Source organism: Diorhabda carinulata, chromosome X (genome assembly GCF_026250575.1).
Source record: "Diorhabda carinulata isolate Delta chromosome X, icDioCari1.1, whole genome shotgun sequence".
NCBI lineage: Eukaryota > Metazoa > Arthropoda > Insecta > Coleoptera > Chrysomelidae > Diorhabda > Diorhabda carinulata.
In genome coordinates this window covers 64,096,363-64,110,549 of record NC_079472.1, presented here as the reverse complement: position 1 = coordinate 64,110,549, position 14,187 = coordinate 64,096,363, and the positions used below count along the sequence as shown (strand labels likewise).

Genomic DNA, 14,187 nt, shown 5'->3' with positions numbered 1-14,187 from the left:
CTTGAGTTTGACACCTCTGCCCTAGTGGAAGATTTTCCTGAATCCACACTAACATTTTCAACTGAAATCAACAGTGTTAATTAATCTTTAAAAGTTTATATCAAACAATCACCATCTTATCCTTTTAGCCAACCGTTTTCAATAGAACTTCTCCAACATATTAACTCCAGATTTACAATAAATCATCTCATATTTACAATTGCTGTAGAGGTATTATGGAAATAAAAGCAACGAAGAAATCACAGTATTTATTTCTATAATAATAAACATAGTTTAGTCCGATTGAAAAGTATCTGTTACATGTTTTTCAGAGTTTCTTGGATCTCTTCCAAAGTTTTTCCTTTAGTTTCGGGTACGATGAAATACGCTAATACAGTAAATAACATATTACAAGCACCAAATAAGAAAAAAGGGCCGTACAGTCCCGTATAACTATTGAAATAGTAAAAAATATTGTTTGTTATTATAATATTCGCAGCGAAAGCTACCGTCAACAAACTTATTCCTTTAGATTTAACACTAGTTGCAAATAACTCGCCCAACATCAAAGTTGGTATTATACCCACACCAAACGAACTCACTACAACGAAACTGAGCATTCCCACCAAGGGAAACCATTTAATCGGTTCTAAATCTATATACGTATATACACTATCTATATAAAAATACACTGCTTCACTTAAAACAATAATTCCTGCTAATAATAATGACGACATGTAAGCTTTACGTCTTCCAATCAATTTGGACGCATAAGCCGAACACAAATACATAAATACGGTTAATCCCGTATAAATAATAGCCGATGTTTGATAACTGATATTCCCTCCGGCTTTTTCAAAAATAAATTGCGTATAAGACATAAATACGTAAACACCAGTAAGTAATTGAGAGGTTCTTAAGAACAATCCAGCAATTAAAGCCTTTCGATTCGCTTTTATTTTTATCAAATCCGCCCAACTTCCTTTCAATTGCATTTCTTCTTTAACTGAAGTTATTAGCGCGTCCAATTCGACTTGTACGTGTTGTTTGCCTCTTAAAAACCTCAAACTTTGTCTAGCTTCCTCTTCTTTTCCTCTCATAATTAAATAATATGGAGATTCGGGTACGAAATAGAAAAGAAACGGGAATAAAACGGGTATTACTAAACCGATATAAGACGTATCCGCCACGCTGCAATAGCTCCCAACTACATTTATAATAAATTGTCCAGTAAAAACAGCTATAATGAAGGAGTTTCCCCATATTCCTCTAACTTTTGGGGTCGATACTTCTCCAATATACACCGGAAGTCCCGCAAAAACTATAGCGTCTGCAGATCCAGCTAAAAATCTAGCTAGATACAACAACCACACGTCGGTAACGAATGCTTTCATTAATAAACTCGTCACCATTGGTAGTTCTGCTATCAGGAGGGTTTTCTTCCTGCCAAATATATTCACAACTGGGGAAATGAATATCGGTAGTACTAACATTCCTAATGAATGGCAAACTGCGAAGTAGGATGCTTGTTCTTCGGATATGTTGTAAGTAACGTTATCTTGACTTATCTTTAATAGAAAAGGCGATGGCCAAGCGTACAGATATCCACTGGTGAAACCCACTAGGGATGCTGTAAAAAACATATATGTATATTAAAAATTTTGTATTATACAACGCGTAACTAATTACAAAAAGTTTACAATAAGACAAATTTTGTTCTCAAATCTATTTTCAAACCATTTGGAATCTTCTATCTCTTCATCCTTATTTTTACCTCTCTAGACTTTCTAGAAATACAATGCTTATAGATTCATAGTATTACAAATAATGGAAAAGAAATCTGCATTGCTACTTACTAACTACTGAACCCTATTAATAGGTAAAGCAACATACAAAAAATTCTCGACTCAACATACTCAAATTATTCAGAGAGAAAAGGAAGTTTAGTTTTCGAAAATTGAGCTTTATGAGAACTGAAGATCGGTTGAATAAGAAATTAGTTGAGTATAAAATATAACAAAATGTTCCATTGCCAGTACAAGAACTTATTTGATTTGAAAATAGAAATAAATTTCTTCCATAGATTTGGAATATCTCATAGAGATATTTGGTACATATATAGAACAGAAAATTCTCAAATGATATGATCTATTATAGTTAATACTCATTTTAAAAACAGTGATTTCAGTACTTCGGAATCAGATGTGGTATAAAAGTAGTTTAATTATTGAACTATTTGCATAATTTTTTAGTGAACATTATTTGTAACCAATAGACATTTCACAGTAACTCAGGAAATACTAAATGAATTTATATTAAGTAATGAACAACGATTCACTGAGAATTTGTCTCACTGTTATCACTAGACAAAGAAACGATTATCGGTTCTATGAGATCGTTAAGAATCCTATCTAACTAGGACATTTCATCTTCTTCTTTCATGACGTGCGCAACAAAATTTGGCTAGTGAATGTTGTCTATTATTTTTTAACTCAAGAAACGGTAAATAAATTTATATTAAGTAATGAACAACGATTCACTGAGGATCTGCCTCACTGTTATCACTAGACAAAGAAACGATTATCGGTTCTATGAGATCGTTAAGAATCCTATCTAACTAGAACATTTCATCTTCTTCTTTCATGACGTGCGCAACAAAATTTGGCTAGTGAATGTTGTCTATTATTTTTTAACTCAAGAAACGGCAAATAAATTTATATTAAGTAATGAACAACGATTCACTGAGAATTTGTCTCACTGTTATCACTAGACAAAGAAACGATTATCGGTTCTATGAGATCGTTAAGAATCCTATCTAACTAGGACATTTCATCTTCTTCTTTCATGACGTGCGCAACAAAATTTGGCTAGTGAATGTTGTCTATTATTTTTTAACTCAAGAAACGGCAAATAAATTTATATTAAATAATGAAAAACGATTTACTGAGAATTTGTCTCACTGTTATCACTAGACAAAGAAACGATTATCGGTTCTATGAGATCGTTAAGAATCCTATCTAACTAGAACATTTCATCTTCTTCTTTCATGACGTGCGCAACAAAATTTGGCTAGTGAATGTTGTCTATTATTTTTTAACTCAAGAAACGGCAAATAAATTTATATTAAATAATGAAAAACGATTTACTGAGAATTTGTCTCACTGTTATCACTAGACAAAGAAACGATTATCGGTTCTATGAGATCGTTAAGAATCCTATCTAACTAGAACATTTCATCTTCTTCTTTCATGACGTGCGCAACAAAATTTGGCTAGTGAATGTTGTCTATTATTTTTTAACTCAAGAAACGGTAAATAAATTTATATTAAGTAATGAACAACGATTCACTGAGGATCTGCCTCACTGTTATCACTAGACAAAGAAACGATTATCGGTTCTATGAGATCGTTAAGAATCCTATCTAACTAGGACATTTCATCTTCTTCTTTCATGACGTGCGCAACAAAATTTGGCTAGTGAATGTTGTCTATTATTTTGTAACTCAAGAAACGGTAAATAAATTTAAATTAAGTAATGAACAACGATTCACTGAGGATCTGCCTCACTGTTATCACTAGACAAAGAAACGATTATCGGTTCTATGAGATCGTTAAGAATCCTATCTAACTAGAACATTTCATCTTCTTCTTTCATGACGTGCGCAACAAAATTTGGCTAGTGAATGTTGTCTATTATTTTGTAACTCAAGAAACGGTAAATAAATTTATATTAAGTAATGAACAACGATTCACTGAGGATCTGCCTCACTGTTATCACTAGACAAAGAAACGATTATCGGTTCTATGAGATCGTTAAGAATCCTATCTAACTAGAACATTTCATCTTCTTCTTTCATGACGTGCGCAACAAAATTTGGCTAGTGAATGTTGTCTATTATTTTGTAACTCAAGAAACGGTAAATAAATTTATATTAAGTAATGAACAACGATTCACTGAGGATCTGCCTCACTGTTATCACTAGACAAAGAAACGATTATCGGTTCTATGAGATCGTTAAGAATCCTATCTAACTAGAACATTTCATCTTCTTCTTTCATGACGTGCGCAACAAAATTTGGCTAGTGAATGTTGTCTATTATTTTTTAACTCAAGAAACGGTAAATAAATTTATATTAAGTAATGAACAACGATTCACTGAGGATCTGCCTCACTGTTATCACTAGACAAAGAAACGATTATCGGTTCTATGAGATCGTTAAGAATCCTATCTAACTAGAACATTTCATCTTCTTCTTTCATGACGTGCGCAACAAAATTTGGCTAGTGAATGTTGTCTATTATTTTGTAACTCAAGAAACGGTAAATAAATTTATATTAAGTAATGAACAACGATTCACTGAGGATCTGCCTCACTGTTATCACTAGACAAAGAAACGATTATCGGTTCTATGAGATCGTTAAGAATCCTATCTAACTAGAACATTTCATCTTCTTCTTTCATGACGTGCGCAACAAAATTTGGCTAGTGAATGTTGTCTATTATTTTTTAACTCAAGAAACGGCAAATAAATTTATATTAAATAATGAAAAACGATTTACTGAGAATTTGTCTCACTGTTATCACTAGACAAAGAAACGATTATCGGTTCTATGAGATCGTTAAGAATCCTATCTAACTAGAACATTTCATCTTCTTCTTTCATGACGTGCGTAACAAAATTTGGCTAGTGAATGTTGTCTATTATTTTGTAACTCAAGAAACGGTAAATAAATTTATATTAAGTAATGAACAACGATTCACTGAGGATCTGCCTCACTGTTATCACTAGACAAAGAAACGATTATCGGTTCTATGAGATCGTTAAGAATCCTATCTAACTAGAACATTTCATCTTCTTCTTTCATGACGTGCGCAACAAAATTTGGCTAGTGAATGTTGTCTATTATTTTTTAACTCAAGAAACGGCAAATAAATTTATATTAAATAATGAAAAACGATTTACTGAGAATTTGTCTCACTGTTATCACTAGACAAAGAAACGATTATCGGTTCTATGAGATCGTTAAGAATCCTATCTAACTAGAACATTTCATCTTCTTCTTTCATGACGTGCGCAACAAAATTTGGCTAGTGAATGTTGTCTATTATTTTGTAACTCAAGAAACGGTAAATAAATTTATATTAAGTAATGAACAACGATTCACTGAGGATCTGCCTCACTGTTATCACTAGACAAAGAAACGATTATCGGTTCTATGAGATCGTTAAGAATCCTATCTAACTAGAACATTTCATCTTCTTCTTTCATGACGTGCGCAACAAAATTTGGCTAGTGAATGTTGTCTATTATTTTTTAACTCAAGAAACGGTAAATAAATTTATATTAAGTAATGAACAACGATTCACTGAGGATCTGCCTCACTGTTATCACTAGACAAAGAAACGATTATCGGTTCTATGAGATCGTTAAGAATCCTATCTAACTAGAACATTTCATCTTCTTCTTTCATGACGTGCGCAACAAAATTTGGCTAGTGAATGTTGTCTATTATTTTGTAACTCAAGAAACGGTAAATAAATTTATATTAAGTAATGAACAACGATTCACTGAGGATCTGCCTCACTGTTATCACTAGACAAAGAAACGATTATCGGTTCTATGAGATCGTTAAGAATCCTATCTAACTAGAACATTTCATCTTCTTCTTTCATGACGTGCGCAACAAAATTTGGCTAGTGAATGTTGTCTATTATTTTTTAACTCAAGAAACGGTAAATAAATTTATATTAAGTAATAAACAACGATTCACTGAGGATCTGCCTCACTGTTATCACTAGACAAAGAAACGATTATCGGTTCTATGAGATCGTTAAGAATCCTATCTAACTAGAACATTTCATCTTCTTCTTTCATGACGTGCGCAACAAAATTTGGCTAGTGAATGTTGTCTATTATTTTTTAACTCAAGAAACGGTAAATAAATTTATATTAAGTAATAAACAACGATTCACTGAGGATCTGCCTCACTGTTATCACTAGACAAAGAAACGATTATCGGTTCTATGAGATCGTTAAGAATCCTATCTAACTAGAACATTTCATCTTCTTCTTTCATGACGTGCGCAACAAAATTTGGCTAGTGAATGTTGTCTATTATTTTTTAACTCAAGAAACGGTAAATAAATTTATATTAAGTAATGAACAACGATTCACTGAGGATCTGCCTCACTGTTATCACTAGACAAAGAAACGATTATCGGTTCTATGAGATCGTTAAGAATCCTATCTAACTAGGACATTTCATCTTCTTCTTTCATGACGTGCGCAACAAAATTTGGCTAGTGAATGTTGTCTATTATTTTTTAACTCAAGAAACGGCAAATAAATTTATATTAAATAATGAAAAACGATTTACTGAGAATTTGTCTCACTGTTATCACTAGACAAAGAAACGATTATCGGTTCTATGAGATCGTTAAGAATCCTATCTAACTAGGACATTTCATCTTCTTCTTTCATGACGTGCGCAACAAAATTTGGCTAGTGAATGTTGTCTATTATTTTGTAACTCAAGAAACGGTAAATAAATTTATATTAAGTAATGAACAACGATTCACTGAGGATCTGCCTCACTGTTATCACTAGACAAAGAAACGATTATCGGTTCTATGAGATCGTTAAGAATCCTATCTAACTAGAACATTTCATCTTCTTCTTTCATGACGTGCGCAACAAAATTTGGCTAGTGAATGTTGTCTATTATTTTTTAACTCAAGAAACGGTAAATAAATTTATATTAAGTAATGAACAACGATTCACTGAGGATCTGCCTCACTGTTATCACTAGACAAAGAAACGATTATCGGTTCTATGAGATCGTTAAGAATCCTATCTAACTAGGACATTTCATCTTCTTCTTTCATGACGTGCGCAACAAAATTTGGCTAGTGAATGTTGTCTATTATTTTTTAACTCAAGAAACGGTAAATAAATTTATATTAAGTAATGAACAACGATTCACTGAGGATCTGCCTCACTGTTATCACTAGACAAAGAAACGATTATCGGTTCTATGAGATCGTTAAGAATCCTATCTAACTAGAACATTTCATCTTCTTCTTTTATGACGTGCGCAACAAAATTTGGCTAGTGAATGTTGTCTATTATTTTTTAACTAAAGAAACGGCAAATAAATTTATATTAAGTAATGAAAAACGATTTACTGAGAATTTGTCTCACTGTTATCACTAGACAAAGAAACGATTATCGGTTTTATGAGATCGTTAAGAATCCTATCTAACTAGAACATTTCATCTTCTTCTTTCATGACGTGCGCAACAAAATTTGGCTAGTGAATGTTGTCTATTATTTTGTAACTCAAGAAACGGTAAATAAATTTATATTAAGTAATGAACAACGATTCACTGAGGATCTGCCTCACTGTTATCACTAGACAAAGAAACGATTATCGGTTCTATGAGATCGTTAAGAATCCTATCTAACTAGGACATTTCATCTTCTTCTTTCATGACGTGCGCAACACGATTTTGACAGTGAATGTTTGTCTCATTTTCCAAGGCTTGCGTCAGAAGATCCCTTATATCTTGTAGTTTAAAAGTAGTATTTTTGACTGTAACTTCATTTTTCACTCGAGCTCAAATCAATCCCTTAGGGTTCAATTCACAGTAATATGATTCAAATAGAACCGTTTTCATATCAAATTTGTACAATATTGGATGGTAACAATTTTTGCATATCTTGTTTTATTGTAGATGTTGCTGGAACCTTTTCTCTATTATAGCTGTGGCAAGATCTATTGTCCATTATAATTGCAGCACCTAAGTATTCTTAGAAATTCAGTAAACTAGTTTTTAAAAACCATTCTATTCATATCTTCATGATAATCTCCAGATTCTCCAGTTTCGTACATTTGTTGTCAAAATGGATTTTTCAAACCTTAAAGAACAACATACAATGTTCCGCTTTTTTGTAGACCATAAGTGGGTCAAAATTACAGAGCCCTTTTTTGAGGTGGACGAATGATATCTGCTAGTACTTGGAATTTTATCTGAGTCCATTTTCAAGTTAGTCCCGACAAGAACTGTTTCTATATTTCAATTAAACAATAACAAGAGCGCAAGGAAAAACAAAATGGACATTATTTATTTATGACAACAAATTTTTCTTATTTTTTCCACACCATTGAAAAACAAGGAAGGAGCTGTTTATTATTACTACAAATGAGTACAAAAATGTCAGTCGAAGCACCGGTGGAACGAATATATTAGATTATTATGAAGCAGATAAAAAATTTGGAATTAAATATTTTCAAAAATATTATTTAGCAACTATATACTTCGCACACCCTATAAAAATAGCTATCGAAATGACAGCGCTCCTATTAAACAATATCATATCTCTAAGTTGAGACACCCTGTACACATTAGTTAGTCTGTGTAATCGATTGTAAATAACAGTGTACGTGTCGGATATCTTAAAAAAATAAATTAATTGTTTTTTCAAAGTCAGTATATACGTTTGAAAAAAATCAATGCCCTGCGTGATTTAAGTTTTTGGAAAATATTTACATAAATTAATAATTTATCATTTTAATAATAATGTAATTGTGTTTATTAAATATCATCAATTGTTTTGTTGATCTCAACAATCTTATTTTCCAATACAGGCTGTTGGCCAAAGTTTTTGCTCTTAATAAAAATATTTTTCAAGAATCGTTTCCTTATTTGAGTTAAACATATTCGTTATTAATTATATATATATGTACGAGGTCTGGCTATTAAATAACGTGACTGGTTACGAAAAAGGGTTTTATTATAAAAATTATTCCACATTCGAAGGCTCCCCTACCCTAGCCACACACCTTTCTATACTTTTTTTCCATTGATCGAAGCAGTGCTGGAAGTCTTCTTTGGTGATGGTCTTTAGGAGTTCTGCCGTTTTTTGATTTACCGCTTCCGTAGACTCAAATCGGGTCCATTCCAAAACATATCTTTTTCTAACCTTTCAAGGAAATCGGAGCAGACCCGTTGATGCAAAAGCTTTTAGTGAGGAGTCAGATTTTTTGACACCAACTTCGCACAGACTTTTGTATAATTCCTCGTGTAAAATTTTTCTGTTTCTTTATCGGCCTTTACAGCCTCGGCAATCATCCGGATGTTCATGCGACAATCTACACGCACAATTTAGTTGATTTTGGTCACTGTTTTCGAAGTTGAAACAGTCACAAGGCGACTTGGGTGCTGGTCATCTTCAGTGCTCTCTCGGCTCTCACTAAAGCGCTTACACCACTCACGAGATTGTCCCCATAGGTTTTGTAGTATAAAACCAAACAATTTTTTAAAACAAAGAATAGTTTTCTGGTCCTGATCAGTAAAAAACTGAACTAGGTGCGATTGAAGGTCATCATCATTTGTGAAAGTTTGATTCAGAGAATTCAGCAAACTTCGAAATAAATCGGATGGTGCCAGATCAGTGCTGTATGGGGGATGTTGCATCACAGTCAAGTTCCAATAGTTTCCCACGAGTTGCCAGAGATGTGTGAGGCCTTACATTATCATGATGGAGCACTAAACCTTTCCGATTTAACAATCTGGCAGTTTTCCTTTGATTGCTTCAGATGGCGCATAGTCTTGATGAAATAAGACTTTCAGCTTAGCCAAATGTGGCCGTTTTTGTTTGATCTCTTCGCTCAAACGTTGCAGTAACCTCGCATAATACTTGCTGTTGAAAGTTTTTCTTTTTTCAAGATAGACAATGAAAGTTATCCTATACTCATCCCAAAAATCCGACACTATGACCCTATGCAGATGTAACGGTCTTTGTCCTCTTTGGGGCCGATTCTTCCTTTTCTGTCCATTGTTTTGATTATTCTTTTGTTTCGGATATGAAGTGATGGACCCACGTTTCATTCATTTCAGTCGACGATTATTCAGTACTGCTTTGTGGAATTTCCTCAAAGTATAATCTAGATCAGACTAGGTACTTCTGGGACCATCCTCGTGATTACAATTTATGATAATTTTTTCCAGAATGTCTCTTTATGGCAAACCGTTTCCTTGGCACGTACAACTATTTCAAAATCTACATATCTCCTAGACTATATCGAGTTTTTTTAAATCACAGTTTAGCTGTACAGATTGTCCCTGTAAAAGTTACGGATTGTTAACCATTGGACATGAACCATCTCCAGCCTTCAGATAGTAGTTTAGAACTTTTGATTCCATCAAACACACCTAACCTAACCAAATTGATAATCCTTATTCAGGATACATTGAACATATTCAGAATTAGTTTGGAATTAGAAATCTGTGCTCCACGAACACAGGATTTTAAATCAGCTTCTCTTTTTGTTTAACCTTAACAAATGTACAGGCGTCTGTAAATTATGTCATTATTTAAATTGAATATTATACTTTTTATTTGATGTCAAATAATTTTATTTGAATGAAATAGTGAACAGAAAAACATTTAATTAAACCCAACCAAAGCAAAAACTCGCTCTTCTCGCCGCTTGTGCATTGGTTTCTGTTCGCTTTCTTACTTGGTTTGACTGCTCGATATTTCTACGCTTGAATATAAATATGTCATAACTTTTATTTCGCTAATAATTATTCTAAAGCAAATTTTTAATCCCGCATTATGATTTAATGTTATCTCTATTTGCATAAATGTCTGTTTACACAACCTTTGGAATGATAATATTGTAAATAGTTCTATTATTTAAATAATAATAATAGTGATAAAATAATTTCGCTAAACAAACAAAGCAGTTAATTACGTGTGAGTTTTCATAAGGAATAGGTGGTAGTATTAAAACAGATCAAAATTAAATTATGAAATATGTAGAAAATGTATTTTTGTGAACTAGATTTTTTCTAAGAGACAAAATTAATTGCAATTAAATTAAAGGATCTGCATTGAGGTTGCTGTTGGGGTAGGTAAAAAGGAATGGAAAACGATATTTCACGCAGTTGTAACTAATTGAAAAACTTTCGTAATAATTTTCCACATAACCACTCAAAAAATCGATTCCTCCGTTCTTATATAAGGGTAGTAGTTCTGGGAAGATGGGAAACAAATCGGAAAAACTGGTAAGAAGTAGATATCGATACACGGTTTTTTGCATTGTCCTCGTAAAGTGCCATTTTTCTAGAATTGCTTTCTAGAGTAATAAATGCATTTTGCAATTGCATAAATTTTTGAAAAATTAACACACGATTATGAACCCGGAAAAATTGTTGCTCTAAAATCGTTTCTCGGGGGTTTTCAGGCATGCTGAGACCAATTATTCTACCATTTAGATTCACTAGGAGTGTCCGGGGGTGGTTCTAGGAGGTGTGCTCGGGGGTTAAAATTCAATCTTTAAGTTCAAAATTTTATTATAGATTATAAAAATTGAGGTAATTTTATAATTTCGCGGTCCACTCGTTTTTTGAGTCTAGAAAATCGAAAAATCATCCCATTTCGATTAATTTCTTTGTAAAATCTTCGTTTTTATGGCGGATTTATGAAAAAAATATGGGAAATATCTCACCTGTAGTTTTATGACTTTTTCTTTGTGACTTTTTTTTGTGGATTTCATCGATTTTTCGTTGTTTCCTCGTACTGAATATTTATTGGTTCTATTATTGTTATTGTCTTCTGATCTATATTAATATTGAGTATTTGATCATTTGATCCTTCTACCAAATCTATAAAACATAAATAAATTTCATTATCTTCATCTATCGATTCCTCACTTCATTGTCTAATTGTAAATATCAATATTCTTCAATATTCTTTTCTTCATTTTTGCTGGTATGTTTTGGTAGTTTTTACAATTTTCTTCGTCGCCACTTTCATTATATTAAGGTAGTATAATTGCTAGGTTCCAATCTATAGATATTTTTTTCCTACTCCATTAGTAATTCTGATAATTTTATTTCCTTCTCTTCTGTATTTAATCATTTCAGCAGTTATATTGTCTTTTCCTGGCGCTTTCCCTAGCTCTAATGCCTTAATTACTTTTACTACTTCTACTATCATATCAAGCTCAATATCCGCATTTGTCCTCTTTTCATTAACGTTGTTGTTAAGATTTTTGATTATGAAGCGCTGTCTTCCTAGTCACGTCTTCTGTTCTGGACGCTAAGTATGAACGCGCAATGTCAATGACTCTTTGGTTTGTAACTTAGGTATTAATTTCGTCGCTTCTTAATTATGAAAATTCATAAACATTGTAATAATCTCAAGAGATACAAAATGACCTCTACCTAATATATTGTTTGTGTAGCTCTGACCAGCTACAATGGAATTTTAAAATTTAGTGAAGGCGCAATGGACGGGATTCGTTTGATGTTTGATTGTAAACAATTTTTAATAGCAAGCGTTTTATTTACATTATTTCTTTCGAATAATTTCTAGAAAGGTCTATTTATTTATTTATTTTGCTTCTTTTTGTTCTAGAACTTTGTAGAATTCTATTTGTAGTATATAAATAAGTTTAAGTAGTGAAGTTAGTTAGTTTTAAATAAATAGTCGTGGCAAAAAGAACGAATTAATAAAAGTAATCGCAGATATTTTTTAAGTGATATTTATAAGTAAATTATTATAAGTTAAGTGTATTGTATAGTGTGTAAATAAATTAAGAACGTAAGAGACAGTGTTTATCAATTCACCACACGAAAGTGTTTTATTTTGTCGTAAAATTTATTATTACACGCTACTGTATTGAATTTATGGATTTCAATTGAATTATATCATAACCGCGTAATTTTATCTGTAAATAAATATTTTGAATCAAAATTTAGTAATAGTGTTAGGTCCACTGATTATGTAATTTTTTCATGATGATGGTGGTATAATAAAACTTTTTAAATTAAAATGATTAATGTACCTGTGAGTATAGCAATCACTTGTGGCCATGATTTTTCTTTTTCCGCTTCCTCGCTTACGGCTACAACCATTTTTGGTTCCGTTTTATCCACAACTAAATAAATTTTCATTCCATAATTATAATTGTTAATTAAATTTTGAGTTTATTACTCTATATTATATCTGCATATACACACTGGGAATGATAAGAGTTGGCCTTCAATCAACTTATTTAGAGAGAAAAATATTAATATTAATGAGTTTCTAAAACGTGTGAAAACTGAAACTCCTTTTTTGTGAACTGTACTGTTCATGAAATTTTATTCATTTTCTTCTTAGTGTTGACAGATGACATGATACTTATTTTAGAAGATTATAACGTTTATAATTCAGATTTAAAGAGTGAAATGATATATATGAACAAACGTATTTCACAAGGAGAATACTTGATATCAAGTTCCTGCATTGAACCATCGATATCAGTACAGGCACGTAACGAATCTACCATGTTGTGAAATTTGGAAAATGTCTTGAAGGAAATGGAACCAGGTGTGGGGTCGATACAACAGAACATTTCTACTTTAACGAAGATATATTTTTGTATAAGTTTTTGCGCACCTCATAATACATTCATTAAATTTCAAAATAATGAACTTTTTTCTAGCGACGATCGAACTGGTGTCTTACAAATCAAAAATAATAGTATCCGTTATTTGATTACTTCATACGAGCGCATATTTATATTAAAACTTTCAAGTACCGGCTTAATACTTTATTATTCTTTTTAGTTTTAATGATTGTAGTTTAGTCCTAGTTAGCCTTGTGAGATGCAAGAACGTGATATGATTTATACTTTTTGAACCAAGACATCTTTTTGTGAAGTTTATATACGAATTGTTCTTGTTCTCGCAAGTTCATACTTGTAAGATTCAAAAATGGGTAAAACCAAAAAACTATCGGTGGAAACTCGTACTATAACCGCTGAGTTAAAAATACATAGACGTGCTCTGAACTACAACGTGAAAATTTAAGCATCCACCAGAAGCTTTGATGATACAAAACGTTCGAGGCGGTCTCGAAAAACCACAGCCACTGAAGATGAACGTATTGTATTCATCAGTAAACTTATTCCAAGACACACGGGTTCACATATAGCAGCTGAGATCAATTGTTCAAGAGATCTGTCTTTGAGTATTTGAAAGAATTTTATGGAGCGATGAGTTGAAGTTTGAGGTAGTGGGTCCAAGAGAGGTCAAAGGAAACTGAAACTTGGCACATCGATAGATAGGAGTAAGCTGATTGAAAGCTCTAATGGGCACGGAACCCCAATTCCTCCACTCAATCCCGGCAAAACTACACGTGAAGCATCCCA

The 14,187-nt window shown here is 32.4% G+C and overlaps 1 protein-coding gene across 1 annotated transcript; it reads right to left on the bottom strand.

Moving 5' to 3' along the window:
• Nucleotides 1–235: 235 nt before the first annotated feature.
• Nucleotides 236–13,003, bottom strand: LOC130901922 (facilitated trehalose transporter Tret1-like). Its single transcript, XM_057813618.1, has 2 exons — nucleotides 12,838–13,003; nucleotides 236–1,609 (listed from the first exon to the last, which is right to left on the bottom strand). Exons 1-2 carry the CDS (start codon nucleotides 12,944–12,946, stop codon nucleotides 297–299), a joined length of 1,422 nt encoding a protein of 473 aa, XP_057669601.1. The 5' UTR covers nucleotides 12,947–13,003; the 3' UTR covers nucleotides 236–296.
• Between the last annotated feature and the right edge of the window lie 1,184 nt (nucleotides 13,004–14,187).